Source organism: Nestor notabilis, unplaced genomic scaffold (assembly GCF_000696875.1).
Source record: "Nestor notabilis isolate BGI_N333 unplaced genomic scaffold, ASM69687v1 scaffold15804, whole genome shotgun sequence".
NCBI classification, from domain to species: Eukaryota; Metazoa; Chordata; class Aves; order Psittaciformes; family Psittacidae; genus Nestor; species Nestor notabilis.
The window spans coordinates 49280-68236 of NW_009925283.1; the positions used below are offsets into that span (position 1 = coordinate 49280).

Genomic DNA, 18957 nt, shown 5'->3' on the forward strand with positions numbered 1-18957 from the left:
GAGACACATGGGAATGGTTCAAAGCTGCATGAGAGGAGGCTTAGACTGGGCATTAGGAAGCACTTCTTTAGCAAGGGGGTGGTCAAACACTGGAATAGACTCCCTAAAGAGGTGGTCAATGCCCTGACCATGGGTTACCTGCAATGAACGTAATAAAAATAAGCTTATTTGTGTGTTTGGAAAGAAATATTTTTGCGTAGTCATATTGCTATGAATGTTCGATCCAGGTTTGAGGCTATTTCTCTACTGTTTTGGGGGTGGGGGGTGTTATTGCTGGTTGGGTTTGGAATTTTTTATTTTTTTTCAATGAACGAGTATCTTTACCCTAGGGAACAAATCAGGCAGTGAGAAGCATACAAGAGGAGCTGAGTGCAAACAAAGCTCTCCTGTCTCCTCCCCCCTGGGAACAGTAACAGAAGCCTACGTTGGACAACCTCTCACTATGGCACATTTGGCCCAAATGAGCAAATTATGCCATGTATGTGCTGGATTTGGCGCAAAGCCAGTCCAAGAGAAATTACAGCTCAGGAGGCACAGATCCTCCTGCAGAAGCTACTCATGCAGAATGATGTACTTGCTATAGCAAGCCTTCCTAGAGCTTTCAGGGATCTCTGCAGGTCTGCCTTTTCTTGTCTTCTTCACAGATGGCCTAAGGAAACACCATAGTTAAAATAAAGTTTTCTTATCTCAAGAGGGAAGAATTAGATTCCCAGAGCAGAAGATCCTCTTTAGACGCCCTACTGCAAAACACAAAATCATCCTTCTTGCACCAAGATCGTGTAAAGCCCATGTGGTTGTCTCCTAATACTGCAGGTGTTGAGGTCATGCAAGACCCAGCAAAGGCAGGAAAAGCTGGTGAAATCAAGGGCCTGCATATCCTTGTTTTTGTTTTGGGGGTGGATTTTAAAGCCAGCAGAGTGTTGCTTTGTTTAGCTTTTATTTCTAGTTACTACATTACTACCACTCACACCAGGAGTGGGAGGAGCTATTGATAGCCAAGAAGCAGTGAGGAAGTGCACAGAGGATCTTGGCAGTCAAGCAGTGGAGAACTTCATCAACACTTTTGCTTTCTTGGTTGATCTGGTACCCATGGACTGTGTATTTTCTACCTCTGTCCAAAGCCTCTCTTGGAGGTAATTCCACAGGGTTCCATATGACATGTGCTTTTCTTTCTGTAAACACTTGCCTGTGATGTGTCATGGTCCCAGTCACAAATCTGTTCCACAGGCTGCTGCTTGCCTCATTACCACCTCACAATCACAAAACACCAGCAGAGATAATAAAATATGCTTTTAATGTGGTCTGCCTTGAATATGCTAGCCAAACATTTCAAACACTTTCTCAAGGCAACTAGCACCATTTTAGCACCTTCTTCTTCGTGGCTGCCCATCTTCTGCACCATACAATGACTTGTACTCCACTGTTGCAGCTGAATTGCAATGAATTGCTGCAGTGAAATTCTTTGGAGAAAAAAGTTTCTTTTCAGTCTTTTCTTTGTTCATCTGAGACTGCCATTTAGTGAGGTTGAGCAGGAATCCTTTGGAGCCTGCTGGTTGCCCGTAAAGGAGCTTCAGTCTCTCAGCAGGTTGAGACAAAATAACATCTTTCTTTGTCTGACATTATGTCTCCTTCTGCCTCTTCCGTGCCACTGCTGTGTGCAAGGCCTTCATAATGAGGTCTTTGTTATTCAGGACGTTGTATTCACCCAGCTGAACCAGATGGTCATATACCTTCTCAGTGTACTGAACTGAATACGTTGAATATGGGGAACAGGAGCTATAGAGATCTACTTTGCCATCATCCATCTCTGACTCTGAGCGCTTCTGACCTAGGAGGAAGGGGCTAGAAATCACTCCTGAGCAATGTGAGTTACTCTGATCATAAGCAAGCAAATTCTTAACAGGGCAGGGAAAAGAGATGTGTCTTCAGAGATAGACTTTATAGTCTAAATTACTCTTGTAGGTTTAAAATCTTTTACTAAACAAATAATTCTGTTTTAAAACTGACAGCTCAGTCCCTGCTTCAAGTGGATATCAGCTGCTTCACATGAGGAGGGAAGAAAAATGATGATTATTCCTTTTACAGTGGTTTACACTGCAGTTTTGAGCTGTACGTGTGGCTCATGAAGACACATCAAAGTTACCTGCAAACTATCTACCTTAGAGATCAAAACAGCACAACCACATCATCAAATCTGACATGGGAAAAAAAGTAACTTTAAACAACAGAGAGGTTTGATGTACGGAAATGAGCAAGGAGCATCCTTTTAAGGCTGCCCATGATGCAAACCTTTTTTCACATATTTGATTACTTACCTGGTGCTTTGTATTTTTGGAAGGTGTCATTAATTAGTGGGAAAAACAGCAGTACTGGTGCTCCTGGTGTCTCAGCACCATCAAAGAGGTAACACTCCTTCAAGTTTTTCTTGTCTTCTTCACTCAAGTCCACCTTGGGAAAAAGGATTCCCTGCTCTGAGCAGTACTTGCAGGTCTGGTCCAGAGCCTGATTCAATGAACAGAACAGTACTGAGACTTAAAGAGGGTTTCAGGGATGGGGAGTTCTTTGACTCCAGTAACAAGAGGGGTATTTTCCAAGTCAGCTGTGTGAAAGCTCTGAAACCCCAATTGGAAAGCACTGCATCATTGGAGAGAACATTTTTACTTTTCTTGAGTTTTTAGCACAAAACAGTTGTATCATACAAGAAAAACAAATGAGACTATACACTGCCTATAAATAGAGTGTCACACTGCAGAACTGAGCTATAAATGCTAGTGGTCAAGATTTTTAGTAGGAGCAATATAGAAAATACTTAAGTGTTAAAAACTTCCAGGTATACAACTGTTGAAGAAGAAATAGAGACTGATTCAACTCCTCTCACCTGTATCTGGGATCCTGCACTGTAATTCAAATGCAGGATGATGTCCACCTTTCTCTCTGGTTTTAAAAGTGGCATGATGCTTGTATTGATGAAAAATCCCGTATCTACCAGAGACAGGAATTCCTCTGATTGTGTCAGCTGGTTGGGAAATGTGTCTAACACAGTATCTAAAAGGAAAGATTTTTCTTGCTGTAAGTGCAATAGAGTAAAACTAGTTTGCCTCTTTTTCACTTTTACACCATGACCACAGAGTCCTAACTGGTTACCATCTTTGGGAAAGGAAGAGTGACGATATTCCCTGTCTTCTGCCCTCCCAACTCCAGCCACATGCATTTGTATGTTGTAGTGGCAACATTCATGAAGGGAGTTTCTTGTGCCTCCCCACTGAGTGTCTTCAAACAGAGAAAGGAAGAACCACCACCAGGATCTGGTGCCCCTGCCTCAGGAGGTGTGTGCCACAGCAAACCACTGGCATAGAGCTCAACACTACACTATTCTGCATCCCAGTGTGCCACAACTGATTGATGTTTCTGCCCAAACATTGCCTCTAGCTCTGGAGAATAGGTTTAATATCAGATCTGGGTTTTCAGTTTGTTCTGCTTGTTTTTTCTCTCCCCAGGCACACAGGTCTTGTGTTACCTTTCCATCTGCAGAAGTGCTTGTTCTCCAGGTAGTCATTATGTATCTGGAAGCCCTTTAGGAAGTTGTGGTCCTGGGCAATGCAGATGCGGTCAGTGAGAGCACTGCGGAGAGTGCTGCCTAGGGGGCCAGGAGGGGTGAACAGGCGAGTCCTCAGCTCATGTGGCTTCAGTGGTAGGAGGGGTTCCTCCTCTGCACAGGGAAAACATGTCAAATCCTACCTGCCTGGAGCAAAGTCATTCCCCAAGGTGTCAAGCTAAGTAATAAAAATCAGTGGGTTTTTTTTTATTTATAGGCCATTTATAAATGGCCTAGGTTGAAAAAACTCAATGAGCGGAAGTGACAAAAAGAAAATAAAATGATACTTTTACTAGCCAAATACCATTTCCTTACACAGTGCAGACTTGGATAAAAAACAAGACACAATGTCACGCAGCAATAAAACTCTTTTCTGGACATATGCAAACTTGTGGAACAGAGTGAATGGAGGCTTTGGGAAAGGATAACTGTTGTACTTATTTGTATTACAGTACCTCCTACTTACTGTAGTCAAAATCTTTTTGCTTTATTAATAATTACAGATAAATCTTATTATTCTTGAACATATAGCTCATCTGCCAGCATCAGTGAGCATATAGATCACAGGACCTGAGATTTTTAAACTATCCAATAATGCTTTGCAGTATGAGATTTTGAATCCAGTTCCTACCAGAAAGGCAACATGTCCTCTGAAGAAACACTTAAAAAAATGCCAGATCTATGGTGCACTTCTCACTTAGCAGGTGGGTATAATAGCTTACCTAACATCAACTCTACCTAATAATAAATACACAGTAAGGAAGAAGTATGATAATTTACCTATATTGTCGATTTTGTCCTGGGTCCATCTGTGCCAGAAATCTTCTGATGAATGGGACAAATTCCATATATATAACACATTAAATGAGAATAAACTACTCCACACGCCTGTAAAAAGGAAAGATATTTCTAACTTGTTCACTCATAACATTCACACATCATGAACTGAAAAACTGTTATCATGACATGAAATTTGTGAGGCTTATGCTTTTCCTTAGTTTGTTTTATATGGATGATGTGTCATTTTTATTTGGCTGCTGGTTCTTAGAGCTTGTATAAAAATAAAGGATGAAAGTTTGCAATGAGAGGTTTGATGGGGAATCATGTTGGTAAGGATCTACCTTCAAAGTGATTTTACAGCCTCTGCATTTGTAGGCTTCCCTTTCTGAGAACAAGCCTGTTAACACGCAAAGAGATCAGTTCTGACCATGCATTTTTGACCTTGAGAAACAGTTTCTTTGGTTATCACTTAGGGCACAACTTCTCACTGCTTTCTGGCTCAGGAAGTGCAAACGTATGTGCATCCAACATAAGCTTAGGCTAAAATAGAACAGCGTCTCCTCTGCAAGTGCAGTGGCCAGTTGAACAAACACAACTTTGCATCTCAAATCAGTCACAAGTTGACAACTTGTGTCTTCATCTGGAAAACATGTATCCATGCTCCACTTCAGCCAATAGTAAAATAGTTTCTAGATATGACTACACTGTTTTCCCCCCAGGCTTGCCCAGGCAATGTGGAAACAGGAGCCAGGGATGTGACTCTCTAGAGGAGGGAGATCTGGCATCTTCAACCATGTCCTGATGCAGGGAAGAATCAGCAAGAAGGGTCATGTAAACTGTCTATAGGAAGCATACAAATTATTGACTACCTGTGAGACAGGCAAGAGGATCTGGAGTTCACCCTTCTGGAGGTGCGTGAGCAGAACCATGGATTCCCAGGGACCTGAATTTTATTATTGCGCTGGAAGCGATACTATATTTTTATTCAAAATTAATTTTAAAATGAAAATAACTGTTTGTCTGTCACTTTGAATGATTTTTTTTTCTTTTACAGTAAGCTGAATCCATTGTAGTAATTATTAATTCATCAGTGAGATGTTTATCCTCTTTGGTGAAATTGTCCTATTAGTCATGCACCAGTGCTTTATTAGTGCTTAGTTTATATAGTTCACAAAAAAAAAATAAGTAAATACGTCATTCAGGTGCTTTTAAAAGCTTACCTTCTAAGAAGCAGATCCGGGATTCAGGGATCTTCTTCATTAACCGACCCATGAAGAACTCACTGCCAAAGTCCTCAGTGCGAACAAAAGCTCCATATTTTTGCAATCCCACCTCATAAGGGGTGAACTCCACCCATTCTGTGACAACAGAACACAAAGAACAGAACAATGTTTTACTACAGCCCCTTAGCTGTAGATAAAAATGATGTTGCTATCATAGGAATGAAAGGAGTTAAAGTAATTTCTGCATTTAAGTCTGAGTACACATGAAAACTTGCGAACATGAAAAGGTTTTGAAATATTTTTCAGTCTGTTGCATACATAAACTTCTACCTGACAGCAAGGACATTATGTGAATACAGATCAGCTGAGGTTCTTGTCTTTAAATGAGAGGGCTTTTTTTAAACTATCTAAAAAGACTGTTGCAGGATTCACCACCTTAAATGTAAAGGCAAATGACTCTCAAAAGTCTTGTAATTACCTTTGAAATCCAGAGTGCTATAGTTGCTCTTGACATTGACTGCAGTATAGATAGGCAATGGGTTCTGACCACGATCAATGGCCCGTTGCTGATCAGAGAGTCTATGGTTGTCTTTCTGTGATTCCAGAAATATGGTTACACTGAGATGAAAATTAGCACAGGAATGTTTTCTCTGTATCTAAGCTTGAAGGGCAGAAAAATTTCTGCCTCTAATGTATAATGTGTGCTGAGATTAAATTATGAAATGTTCCATGTTTTTCAAAATCCCTATAAGTGTTCTGTTAGTGAAATACCTGCAGGCATTTAATCTGATGCCAGATTATATGATGACACATTAGGATGAAAACAGAAGGAAATGATGAAGAACAGAAAGCAATACTTCTGGACCAGCGTAATGCATTATGCTGCAAGCTTATGTAGGACCTCTTACCTATTTCAAAAGTCTGAAGGTCCATTTGTTAATACCTCACATGGGCATTAAGATAATGTCTGTAATTTTGCTATTTTGAAATAAAACACTTGCAGAATAAGACAAAAAAAATTAAAATATGATATTTTTTCAAAATGTTGATCTTGGAGTTTTCTTAGAAAACATATTCAAAATCTCACAAGCAAGGATGCTGTTCTCCACCATGGCTGGGCATTCTAAATGACTGCCACTGAATGTTTCGGAAATAGCTGTGCATTTGCATACACACAAGCACACAGTCTTGTAACAAACTACTTCTCTCAGAACAAACAGGAAAATATCTTGTCCAGAAATTAATTTTCAGAAAATTGTAAGGCCCTGTAAATGCTGCTTTATGACATACTGTACCCCATCATGCAAAAATGATTCCAGGACAAGGCCCCAGAGATCTATAAAAGATGTTTTGTGGCCCTCTTTTTTCCGTTGAGACAGCTGCTTTTTGTAATACTTCAAGTACTCCAAGGAAAGGGAATTTATTTTGCATTTTGTCATATGTTTTCGAGCCTCACTGATTTGCTTGTCGAGATCCTTTTGTGACCAGTCAGCATCTCTGTACAAGTTTGACATGGTCCTAGAAAGAGGAAATATGTATTGATGAAGGGAAAAAAAACACACCAAGGTTTGATATAGGCAATGGCTGTATTTTATTTATATAGCCATCATATATTATTATACTTTCTAATTTAAGTTCTTAATTTGAAATTATATAAAAATTTCCTGCCTTCTCCCCAAGAAACTATCATGTTCCTTCAATGTCACAGTCATGATCCCTGTTAAAATGGCTTAAGCCATTTTTCATAAGCCATTCTTAGAAAAACACATGTTTTCATGTTGTTGCAAATTATGTTGCTTTCCCCAACAAAAGGAATTTAATCTGTCTGTTTTGGAAGGAGATAAAGCAATAGGTCTGGTGATGGTAGATGTCAGCCCCAGCCTATTTCAGTGCATTAATTCTATGAGGAAGAGTCCAGCCAAGAGCTGCCTGGACCTACTTACCATGTAGTACCAGACAAGCCAGTCAGGTACGTGGCACAGTCCAAGATATTGAGTTTCTTGAGCCCCCGCAGACTGCCATACAGCGCAGTCAAAGATCTCATCCCTCCTCCTGTAGTCATGATGGCCACCACCGGCGTCTGTGCAACACACAAGCAGAAAGGGCTGGTGTCACACAGCAAACTGCAGCTGACTGGGGCTCTCAGCAGAGATACACAAAGCCAGACACCACCACATGTGCCCAGACACAGACCTCTTTCCAAATGATTTCTACTGAAACATAAGCTACCACTTATTTTATAAAGGAGAACAGGGGTAAAAGTAATGACAATTTTTGTTTAGATAACTTGTCTCCAATGTGTTCAACACAGATGTTGGGCAAAATTCAAGTGAAAGTGCATTAATTCAAACCAAAAGAGTAAGAGTGGAAAAAAAAAAACCCACCACAACTGTAAAGGCAGGAATTAAGAAGAAATCTCACGACTCAAAGAGACAAGGAAGGATTATCCAAAAAGGGTAACAATCATAGGGTAAAGACTGTGGAAGAAGCCATTTCTATACAACAAATATTTAGCCAGACTTGCAATGAAGTTGTAGCAGAAGAAGAGTTAAACTCTGGATAGCAACTGCAAAGGACACAAACGGGAGGGTGAAATGAGAGGTATAAGGCAGCATTGGGAGTGCACATAATTTTAAAGATGAGGAAAGACCAGAAAAAAATGTAGCTGAGAAGAAAAATTCTGCTACTATGCCCCCACTGCTAAGCATTTGTTAGATGTTTTTAATGTTTGCCCTGCAGACCTCGTGATCCATCAGATCCTGTTCCAGCTGCAGGACTTTCTTCAGAGCAGGAGCAACATAACTCTGCCTTTTGCGTAGAAATTCTTGCTCCTGCATGCAGAGGTCAAACCCCAAACGCACATCAAGGTGGTCTGGGCTGGAGCAGAGATCAGGAAAAAAGAATATCCTGCATTATTATTGGTAGACAAGCTCAGAGTTTCCAATAGGAGAAATTAAAGCAGATCCAGAAAGTACCACATTTACAGAAGGAGCCTTTCCTACTCACCCAAGCAGGTATAACATGATGCATGAAAAAATGATAGAAAAAGGGACTGCTAAATGTCTAAGCAGTTATCAAAAGAAAATCTAGGGAAGGACATTCCAGCAGATAATTTCTGAGATGTCTGCTGTCTCGGTTCTGTCATATTTGAGCCTGAACTGAGAGCTGTAGGAAAAACTCACATTTTTCTTGAATTAGACAGCAAAGTTTATCTACTTCTCATGAACAGTACCAGGCGATTAGCTGCAGTCTTGCACAGTGTTAAAGAAAAGGTTAAAGACTGCGCTGAGCACTGACTATCATAATTAGCTTGTAATATTGTTTCTTCTGTTTTATGCAGCATCTTCATTACTCATGTCTCAGTAAGGATTATATACATGTGTTGTGAATTTTATACCTATAGTTAGCTTTCAGTGCATGTGAATCCACATCACTTAGTCACACAACCTGCTGTTCTACTGTGAGTACCTCCTCCCAGTTAAAGAGCTGGGGTAAGATGAGTTCAGTAAAGGACAAGTTAGTCTCCGAAAGTGGCCAAGTCTCTTACCAGTCTTCTGCCTTTGCATATAAATCGAATCCTTTATCCTGGAAAGCAAGAATGCAAACAGTGTTAAGTGTGGGCACTCCTCCCCTACAACCCCAGAAGGAATTTAATTTGTGCTGTCTTAGCACTGCAATTACAAACTGGGAGCTCTGAATAATCCAAGAGCACATGTGAATAGACTACGGTGGTTTACTGGTTTATTGTCAGGGAAGTTGTTCAGTATTTCCCAACGTTTTCTGGTGAATGTAATGTCTGAGGACAACTGCAGTTTACAGAGGAAAGTAATGATAACATATACCTTACCCATTTCTACTAACTTTAGGCAGCCAGCCAGGCTGCAGCCACACTACTGCTCTGCACAGCAGCATTTGAGCCTCCCTTTCTGTGTCTTATACCACATAACAGCCATGATCTTTTCTTTAACCATGAATCTAAAAGTGCTTTGCAAAGCATGGTCAGCATCAGCAAGAGACTGGTGCTGCATCAATTGATTCAGATGCCCCACTGGTGTGTGAAAAGGGGAAAAACAGATCCTCAGAATTCAGCATGAAGTAAGATCAGGATGAAGGAACAACCCCCATATTCTCACACCCATTCAAACAGAACAAGGCATAACCTGGCCTTGTTACCTAAAGACCTACATGGTTTATTTGTCTGCAGGCTTTCACCTTCAGAACGTACCCTGGTAATCACCATGGGAATGCAGACTTTCACAGAGGTTTCTCAACCTCTCCCACAAAAAAGCAGGCACTCACCTCTGCTAAGATCATGTTTTTTCCACTTGGAATGGAATGAAGTTCCACATTTGGAGAGCCTGTATCATATGCACAGGAGCACTGAAAAAATACAAATGTGTCAGAGGTCATATTGTAAGGAATGCTCCTGTCTTTCCACAATGCAAATTATTGGTACTATTTATGGTGCATGTTATTTTACATGCCATGATTGTGTTTGATAAAGTCCACTTATAACATACAATGGCAGGAGGTTGTTTCTTCCCTGGTAGCGTAACATCCAGTGTTGGCTGCTTGTATCTGGCATAGTGGAATTTGGCAGGAGAGGAGCAGCTGAAGAGCAGGTCAGACCCCAGCATAATGTCTTGGGTGCCCTCATAAGAACCTTGCACTTTAAAGGAGAATTCTTTCTCTAAGGAAGCAACACAAAAGCATAAGTTTTCTCATCAGGATTGGAAACAAAGACTCTTATGGATCATATCACAGGGCTGTTCTCATGTTTCAGATTTGTTGTTGGTTTGGGTTTTTTTGATTCTTACATTAAGACAATCGCTTTCTTATATGAGCACATCATGATTTAAAAATAGCTGATGGATAGCTCACTTGATACAGATTTCTTCTCCTTTTTCTTCTTCTTCTCAACCACCTGAACTTCCAAGCAGCAGATTTTGCGAGACTGTAAGAGACATGAACAATAAAATACCTCACGGCAGGGAATTTTCCAGTCTAAGATTCTGTTTCCTAGCCTAAGCTCCTACTGATGATGATACAAATGCCATACAGTCAGTGCATTTTGTCTGGAGGAAAACATTTTCTCTCAACCATGAGCTCAATTTCAGATGCTGGCTGGAAGAGGAGGAATCTCTGAGAAAGTGGATGCAACCAAGGCAAGTCTGGGGATGCAGCATACATGAACAGGGCTTGCAGAAGGGAGAAGGTAAAGGCAAAGTGAAAAACAGCACTCACAGGATCCCAACAGGGATACAGAGGACTGATTTAAAATAAAATAATGAGCAAACAAAGCTAATACATGAGCAAATGGCATGGTCAGAAAGTCCATACATAAAAAGTGTATGAGATGAGACAAATCCTGTCATTTGGGCAATATGAGAATTCAGGAGGAGTTTTGTCCAAGGGAGAGTTCACTGCTGCACCAGTATCTCAGACCTAAACCACTTCCATGTGGTGCCTTTGCAACACAAGAGGAATGTTAGCATGGGGGATCTCCCCACTATTCCACCTGCAGCCTCTCCATAAGTGCCATCCATGAGGATGCGTCGTTAGGCAGATGAACTGGAAAATCGCTGTGTCTCAGTGCTGGCTTTGCTCAGTCAGAGAATATGTTGACCTCATGACTGTGAGTCAAATGATGCAAGTGTGGCCACAAGACAAGAAAGATGACAAATAAATAAGACTCACCACTAGTACTCCATTAGTAATGATGGTTTCAAGAGGGCCTGAACTAGGAAACAGAAAGAAAAATACATTTTGAATAACTCAGTATAATCACAGTATAATTCATGACTCACACCCTCCTGATTTTCCTTTTGCTTATTTTTAGCTGCATATTGGATTTGAAAGAAAAGTCCCAGGAGACTCGCAGTTCAAGTTTCTTCACTCTACTGTCAAGGCACAATTGTCATCCTACTGGCTCATCCAGCCCTGGAGCTCAGGGGAAAAATAAAGCACTGCAGGGCCAAACCATGTAGTGATTTTATACTGAGCCCAAGACGATGCTCAGATTACAGAATGTAGGCTTTTTTTACAAGTTTCAGTTTGATGGAGGATGGAACAGAAAGGGCTCTAGATCAGAAATCCAGTGTGTTATTCCATGTTGTGCTTTGAAGGGAGGTGAAGCCTCTTGCTGATCTCAAAGACACGTAACAGAACAGCAGTCCCAGTATTCTGGTCATAAATAGTATTCATTACAGTAGGCAAAGAAAAGGGTTTAGTGTGTTCTCCCTGTCTGCCTGAAGTTCATGGGAGATCATCCTGGCATGCACGAAACCGTCACAACAGCTCATAGCACACATTCCTCAGGAAACTGTATTCATCAGCAGCATCATCAAAGAATGATGCACTCTGGACAATTAGACTAGATTATTTCATGCCTCTGAATTGCTGTTTCTTTTTGCTGCAGATTATGCTGCATTTCATGTTTACTCACATATTATCCAATGCAAATCCCACTTCTAGCTCCTGTTGTCTCTGGAAAATAAAGGAAGTGAAATATATTTTGCACTGGTCTACTGGCAGTTTTCATAATGCAAGTTCTCACTCACAATATAGCTACACACAGCATTATTTGTGACTAACAGAGCATTTAAAATAGAGGCACCTTCCACCTTACATCTCTTGTGTAAAGCCCCACAATTCTTTATTGATAGGAAGTGTCCGGATTGCTGTGATAGCTGTTTTTATCAAAGAAAGTAGCTGGCTTGCCTGCCTCTGCTGGGACACAAGAGGCAGACCCAAGCAGAGATGCTGTCTTCCAGAAAAGAGAAAGGGTCTGCTGAGGGGAGCAACTGAAGCCTTCTAGTCTAAGGAAGGGAAATACTGACATTCAAAGCAGCTGTGGAATAGGACAACCACTTTGTTTAGCAATGTGGTGAGAACATCAGTGCAGGGGTAAATCTGACATTAAGACCTGGTCTGTGGGGTGGTGAAGAGTGTAATCCCTAGGAGGAAGAAAGCACAGGAGAGAGGAAAACAAAGGTGGGGACAGAAGGGATGATGAATAGAGAAGTGAGATCATGCTGTAGGTTACTTAGTTGCTGAAATTAACTACTGCATTAAAGAAACCAAAATGTTATTAATATAGGAAAAAAAATAATTTACAAAGGCCTGAAGAGTATGAACTCTAACTGCTGTAGCTGTGCAAATGCAATAATGAGAGGCTTGGATATAGTAGCTGTAATCACCCAGACAATAATGACCTGGGTTACCACTAGCCCAATGTTTCTATTTTACCAAGGGCTAGTGGAAGTCCACACACTGCTCCTCTGGTATTTTGGAGAGAAGGAAATGGTTAAATAAGGCATTTCAAGATAATGAACTGCAGAGTGGAGTTTGAGTGGGTAATTAATCAACTGAATGGTACATGACAAATGCACAAGAAAGAAAAGAGACAGACAAAACGTAGCAGGAGGTGGGATGTGTGACTTTCAGAGCCTCTTTGGACATTCAAATTAGGAATATTTCTTGTTGCCAAGCTGACTTAGACACATTTTTTAAACACCCATGCCACAATCCACAATTAGAAACTAGTCTGGTTTGACATCTTCTTCTGATCACAGAGTTATTACTTCCTAATTACTAGGTTAAGTAACAAGTTATGACAAAAGCATCATGTACTAGCATGGATACACTCCTCAGTCCTCGATGGGAACAGGCTCAGCAAAGTGACAATTTTGCAAAGACACCTGAAGTTTGTGAGCCTCTGTGGCCAACAGCAAACTCTTCAGTCTGCCTACAGATCCAGGTGTGAGGAGGCTTCCCCACGTCAGAATGAAAAGAACTTCCTTTTATGTGGCTGGGCAGTCCATACACAAGAAGGAAAAAAGAAGAAATATTTTGCAAATAACAGTTTAGATAGAAAACCAGACAAACATGCTTTTCAATCAATTCCATTCCTTATTTCAGACCTCACCTGTGAATCGCACTTGAAGTGCATGAAGAGTTCCTCTCCCAGGGAAAGTTTGGCTATATCAAAGTACACCGTGAAGAGGTGATCATCTTGAGTAACCACATCCTTATCATAGAGCGCCAGCTCCAGCACATTCTAGAGAGAAAAGGACTTCAGAAATGCATCATGTCTCATTCAAAGCAGGAGATCCTGGGGACAGCTTTTTTAGTCAGGAGTAAGAGAACGTAAAGAAAAAGAGGCAAAACCTACGAGAAGGAATGTGAGGAAATCACAGACATCTGAAAGGTCATATTCTACCTGTGGCTGAGAGAGATACCTGCCTTTCACAGCATGGAAAACCATCATAAGGATATGTGCTATTCCCACATCTTTCTGCGTCTTTCCTTGCCTCCTGACAAAATTAATTATGTCCCCTCAGCAAAGGATAAAACCGGGCATTTCCTCCACAGATCAACAGGGAACAACCTCCTTGGTTAACAGGGAAGTCCCAGATCAGTACCTTGACCTGACTCTGGATCCTGAAGTAGAAGGTTTCATTCCAGACTGGATCTTTACAGTTCCTGATGGTTTTAGTCTGAAATTTGTCAGTTGAAGCAGTTGGCAGCCACAAACTCACGTAGCAATCAGTCTGGCTTACTGCATGTTAAAAACACAAACACATCTAAAATAAGGCTCTGCTCTAGAAGAAAGAAGGATTTGAATAGCATGAGGCTTTGTTTTCAAAGAGAGACACTATGATAAATGATGACATATTTGTCCAACATCAACATTACAATTTAGGTAATAGAAATGAAGAAAAAAGAAGAGAGACATGATTCTTCCTCTGAATCAATGTAATTAAAGGTGTAATAAATGCATTGAAAACAAATGGTTTTCTTTCCCTTTTATGTCGTCAAGCAATCATTGCATCCCAGGACAGAATAACTCAGGACAACCACAGCACCCTATATCTGCAAGGATTAAGGAAACAGAGTGATAGCTTCTATTTTAGCTAGACAGAACATTAAAACAAAGTCCAAAACAGTGGAAAAAATATGGCTCTTGATTTCTGCATAGGTAAAGCTATAATCTTCTATATATTTCAGTTGCAGGCCATCAGAAGTGAACCTAACAAGATGTAACAAAACCTAACAGGATTTTATCTGTGAAAGCTGGTACAAAAGGGAATCGGGGTACGCTAGTTTGGATTACTTAGCCTTTAGAAAACTCTGAGTACCAACTATGTTTGAGATAAGGCTGCTCTCTTTTCAGTATTTGTTCCATTATCCCACCCAGTTTGTGTTCTTTTTTTATGTAAAGATACTCCAGAAGAAAACACAAGAGATCTTCCCGCATTTCTTGCTTACAACAGACTGCAGAGCTTTCCCTGCTCTCTTTAGGGATGCAGAGATATATGTGCAATAGGTACAGCTGTGACCTTACAGAGTTACATCTGCACAGAACAGGGTTGATGCAAAGATAAGCAACACACTATGCTAATTGCTGGAATCGACATTCCAGTGAGAGGATTTTCTCCATCCATGGAAGAAATCTAGAAAGCACTTTTTCTTGGACCAGGACTAGCTACTAACCCATGAAGGTTAAGGGGACTGAACAGAGAACTACAGATACTTACAGACATCTGCCTGGTGGATATTTCTTGCTCTTATGACTCTTACAGTCAGCAAATAACACAGAGATGATTCTATCTGCAGGGGAAAAAACCAAAATGAACAACATACAAAAGGCAAAAGTAAATCCTAAAGGTACACAGCATATTTAGACAATAGAAATGATCAAGAGAGAGAAATATCCAAATAGTGAACAACTTAGTCTAATTTTTCTATGTGACTATCTAATGGCCAATACATTTATTTTCCTACTAATACCTAAACCAAGTACTAGACTGAAAGTCTACTCTTACAGCATGAAATGTGGTTTTGTTTTATTATGGACAATTTGTTTGCTTTCTGACAAAAATGTAGCTGCACAAAGTGGTAAGATTCAGATTCAGCCTGGGAAAAGCTTTACTTGTTAAATTTCCAAGGTAAAATATGAAAAGCTACCTTAGGCTTTTTGCAAGTGATAAAATTATCATTGTGGGGATCACCTCTCGCCCAGCCATTACATATGTTCAGTGTCCTGGGCTACAGGATATGGTTTTCTCATATTCCTGCCCTTTTAAACGTGCAGTAGTCCCCACAGTTAAATGCTGATCTCTGATTCCCATGCTGCTTTCAGTGTCAGAGGAAAAGATCACTGCTTTACACTTACATCATGCGAGACATTATGCATATATTTTTAGTTTACAGACACATAAGTGCCCCTCTTGAGCTGAGCCCACCTATAACTTTCTCTTGTGAGAAGTTTTCTCTAGTTTTGAACCATGTAAACTTTTCATGTCTGAACTTTCTTTGCACTGTTTTGCATAAGAAGTGTAAACACAGTGTTTTACAACTGATAAGAAACTCGTTTGTTTCCTTTGACTTCCCTCTTTCCTAATTAGCTCATGCCTCTGACATTAAGACTTTATGCTTAACTTCTTAGCCTCTCATATTGCTGCTGTGGTCACATGTTGAAGCCCAAACATGAGTCCATATCCCTTCTCCTTTTACCATAAAATAAGCAAATAAATACCATTAATCTCCAGTCATGGAAATGGGGAAAAGACACAATATGCTGGAATATAAATCAGCAGAAAAATGATACTCCAAAAGTTCTGAAGTGCAAAAGGCATTTAGTGCAACTGCAGGGCCATGGATAGGTAGGACACAACCTGGTCACTCAGAACCTATACTGCAAAATGACTATAAAAGGACAATTTCCAGTTCTGAATGGAATTAGCATGACATTGACTCGTTAGTCCCACTGAGAAGGATGTGTGACACAGGTACTGCGGGAAAGGAGAGCAGGACTTTTGCTCTACTTGGCCTGTCTGAGTAAAGCAATTTGGTATGTACTGTGTTAATAATGTGCCGTGCTTACCACCTGTAAAAACCAAGGTACATCGGTGTTTGTAGGCTCAATGGAATATCTGTTCATATGATGTTTCTCATATTGTTTATTGAGTGTATTAATGCATGCAGCAAGGACTAATGAATATATGTTTTGGAGTTTGAAGGCAGGTGCAGATGGAAAGTGTTCAGTAATTACAGAGCCAGTAATTGCCAGTGGCTGGCCTTAGAGAAGACTCCTAGAAGGGCCCAAGTTAGTATATGGATCAGGTCTCTTGGAGCCACCTTTGTGGATTGTGATGATCCCAAAGTGACAGGGAGACAGTGCAGATTGAACAAAGTACTCAGGCATGTGGATGTGCCCTGTCATAACCAGAGAGCCTTGGCTTAAACATCACAGAGGTATAAATAACAAATGGCCAAAATCCTGTCAGTAGTGAGTTTTGCCTGAAAAATTTGAGAGGTTTGGCTTGTTCTTCTGAACCTGCCGTGTTCTCTGGGGCATACAGATCTGAGTTTTAGGGCCTATTTTCTCATCTTTGGGTTTTCCATTCAACTAATCAGCAGAAAGGGTTGGCTATTCCTTAATGTAAGCACAACCCCTGTTGCTCAGCCACTTAAGTCAACTAGAAACAGAAAAAGGGAGAGTTCTTAATTATTACTAAATGGCCTCAAACTAGAGAGAACAAGGTCAAAAAATCTTTTTCAACAGTTCTGGTCTTCTCATTTCCTAGAGGAAAGATCTCATATAATTTGTCTGAAATCTCCTGGAAAACAATCAGGTTTTTGTAGAGGCCAGAAGAAGGATTAATCCAGGAAACTGGGTGTTGAAAATCCACTTCTAGATTGTCCCACATACTCTGTGGGTGTAAGTGTCACAATTTCACAGCCATCACTATCTAGACTGACAGTAAATTTAGCAAGACGTACGTAGTAGAAAGCCTATTCAAACCCATCCTTTTAAAAGTCTTGTTAAAACAGGGTTCATTTCCCATGTAACAAGGATAGAAAACAGCACTGGGACTTTAACATGAAGCAAGACTGCATAAGTGATCAAAATGATAAGTGAGACAGTGTTTCACAGAGGGAGCTGTGGGTTGCTGAGCTAATCAGACTGGCAGATTCTGAACCCTATCTGTTCTCACCCAGGCTCCACCCAGTAGGAAAGTCTCTTCTACAGTTTTATTTTGAAATTCTCCTTTGTGGTACCTTCATAACAGGAGTTTGTTGTTCTTCAGCAGACAGCCACATAGTTCCTTCTTCTAGCCGAGCGGTTTGAGGGGTCACCTCCTGCAACAAGAAGGGACAACATCACCCCTGGAAAAACCATCCTGTTTCTTAAAAGCTATCTTCATCAGGAACTGAGAACTGCAGAGCAGCAGTGAAGAGGAGCCTATAGTCAGTGCTGGCTGTAGAGCCTGTACAGGTGATTCCTGATGCCTGCTCAGTGCTTGCCCCAGTAAGCCTGGGAAGAGGCGTAGCAGCCAGGTAAGGTCCACCCTTTGCATGACACATGGAGAGGGAAGGCTCCTGGCACTGATTGTTAAAGGAACAGTCTCCCGTAAACACACCCTGTTGTTAATCTTTCACCTTGAAGTGCATTTCTATTTAATATGTATTCTAAGGTTGCACAAATCACATCTCTAAAATTAAGATAACCTCTAATACACAAAATGTTCCCTTAGTAAAGAAACTTTTACTGCCCAAGTAGTTTTCACTTCCTTCCCATGGTTTCCTATGATTTTTAAAATTTTGATAACAAGTTCCTGCAGCACTGACTTTCTCCATCCTGTGCAGTTATTTGTAGTCAATGGAAAGTCAAAAATGTAGTCCCATCTTTACACTATGTGCAGCATAAATAGCTGAGATCCCAGCTGCTTTTCTTTGCTCTGCACCCTTCTTACCTGAGACAAAATACCATCTTGCTCCACTGTGGTCATTGTCATGTACACGTCCAGTGTTATCTCTGACAATGTAATTTCACATCTCCCAGCTTCCACAGACGCCAATAGTTTAAGCGTCTCATATGCAGGTGAGCAACTATTTTATAAACTGACTCAGAGCCCCACCTCTGCCTGATTTCTTAAACCCAGCTATTCTCCTCCCATTTTCTTATGCTAGGAAGCTGAACTCTGTGGTCAAGTAAGTAGGAATACCTTTGCGTCTAGAGCAGGAGGAAGTGTGCAGTTTGAGTCATTTGCCCAGTGTTGGCCAACAGCAAGTTTATAACCAATGGTAAGAAGAAGATGCCCTTTTATCTGAACTTTCCGCTTAGTGAGACCTCAAAGACTACAGAAATACACACTTTGCAATAAAATGCAGCAACAGTACATAAATTAGATGTAGATTATCCATGACAGTAAGCAGACAGGATAAAACAGCTAAGGAAAAAAAGAAAGGGGACAACACTATTGCTCTCAGACTAAACTGGTTCTTGCAAAAGCCAGTTTAAGGCTACCACATGCCCCTACAATCCCAAGTCTACATGTGCAGAGCAGACAT

The 18957-nt window shown here is 40.7% G+C and overlaps 1 protein-coding gene across 1 annotated transcript; it reads right to left on the bottom strand.

Moving 5' to 3' along the window:
- Window positions 1–1619: 1619 nt before the first annotated feature.
- LOC104400190 (cytosolic phospholipase A2 epsilon-like) lies at window positions 1620–18401 on the bottom strand. The gene is made up of 21 exons (XM_010012992.1): window positions 18360–18401; window positions 17665–17745; window positions 15138–15210; window positions 14022–14158; window positions 13526–13657; window positions 12044–12084; window positions 11296–11338; window positions 10480–10552; window positions 10119–10288; window positions 9898–9978; window positions 9146–9183; window positions 8340–8475; window positions 7542–7678; window positions 6894–7116; window positions 6077–6191; window positions 5596–5733; window positions 4376–4483; window positions 3518–3709; window positions 2879–3045; window positions 2316–2502; window positions 1620–1828 (listed from the first exon to the last, which is right to left on the bottom strand). The coding sequence occupies exons 1-21, from the start codon at window positions 18399–18401 to the stop codon at window positions 1620–1622; spliced, it is 2523 nt and encodes an 840-aa protein (XP_010011294.1).
- Window positions 18402–18957: the final 556 nt, after the last annotated feature.

What these genes read in the sequence shown, in the direction of transcription:
- LOC104400190 (XM_010012992.1), bottom strand. Translation starts at nt 18,401, where the DNA reads ATGACAATGACCACAGTGGAGCAAGATGGTATTTTGTCTCAG. An exon ending in CCGGATCTGCTTCTTAGAAG is followed by an intron (nt 4,484 to 5,595) that starts GTAAGCTTTTAA and finishes TCCTTTTTACAG; the next exon opens with GCGTGTGGAGTAGTTTATTC. An exon ending in GGACAAAATCGACAATATAG is followed by an intron (nt 3,710 to 4,375) that starts GTAAATTATCAT and finishes TTCCCTGTGCAG; the next exon opens with AGGAGGAACCCCTCCTACCA.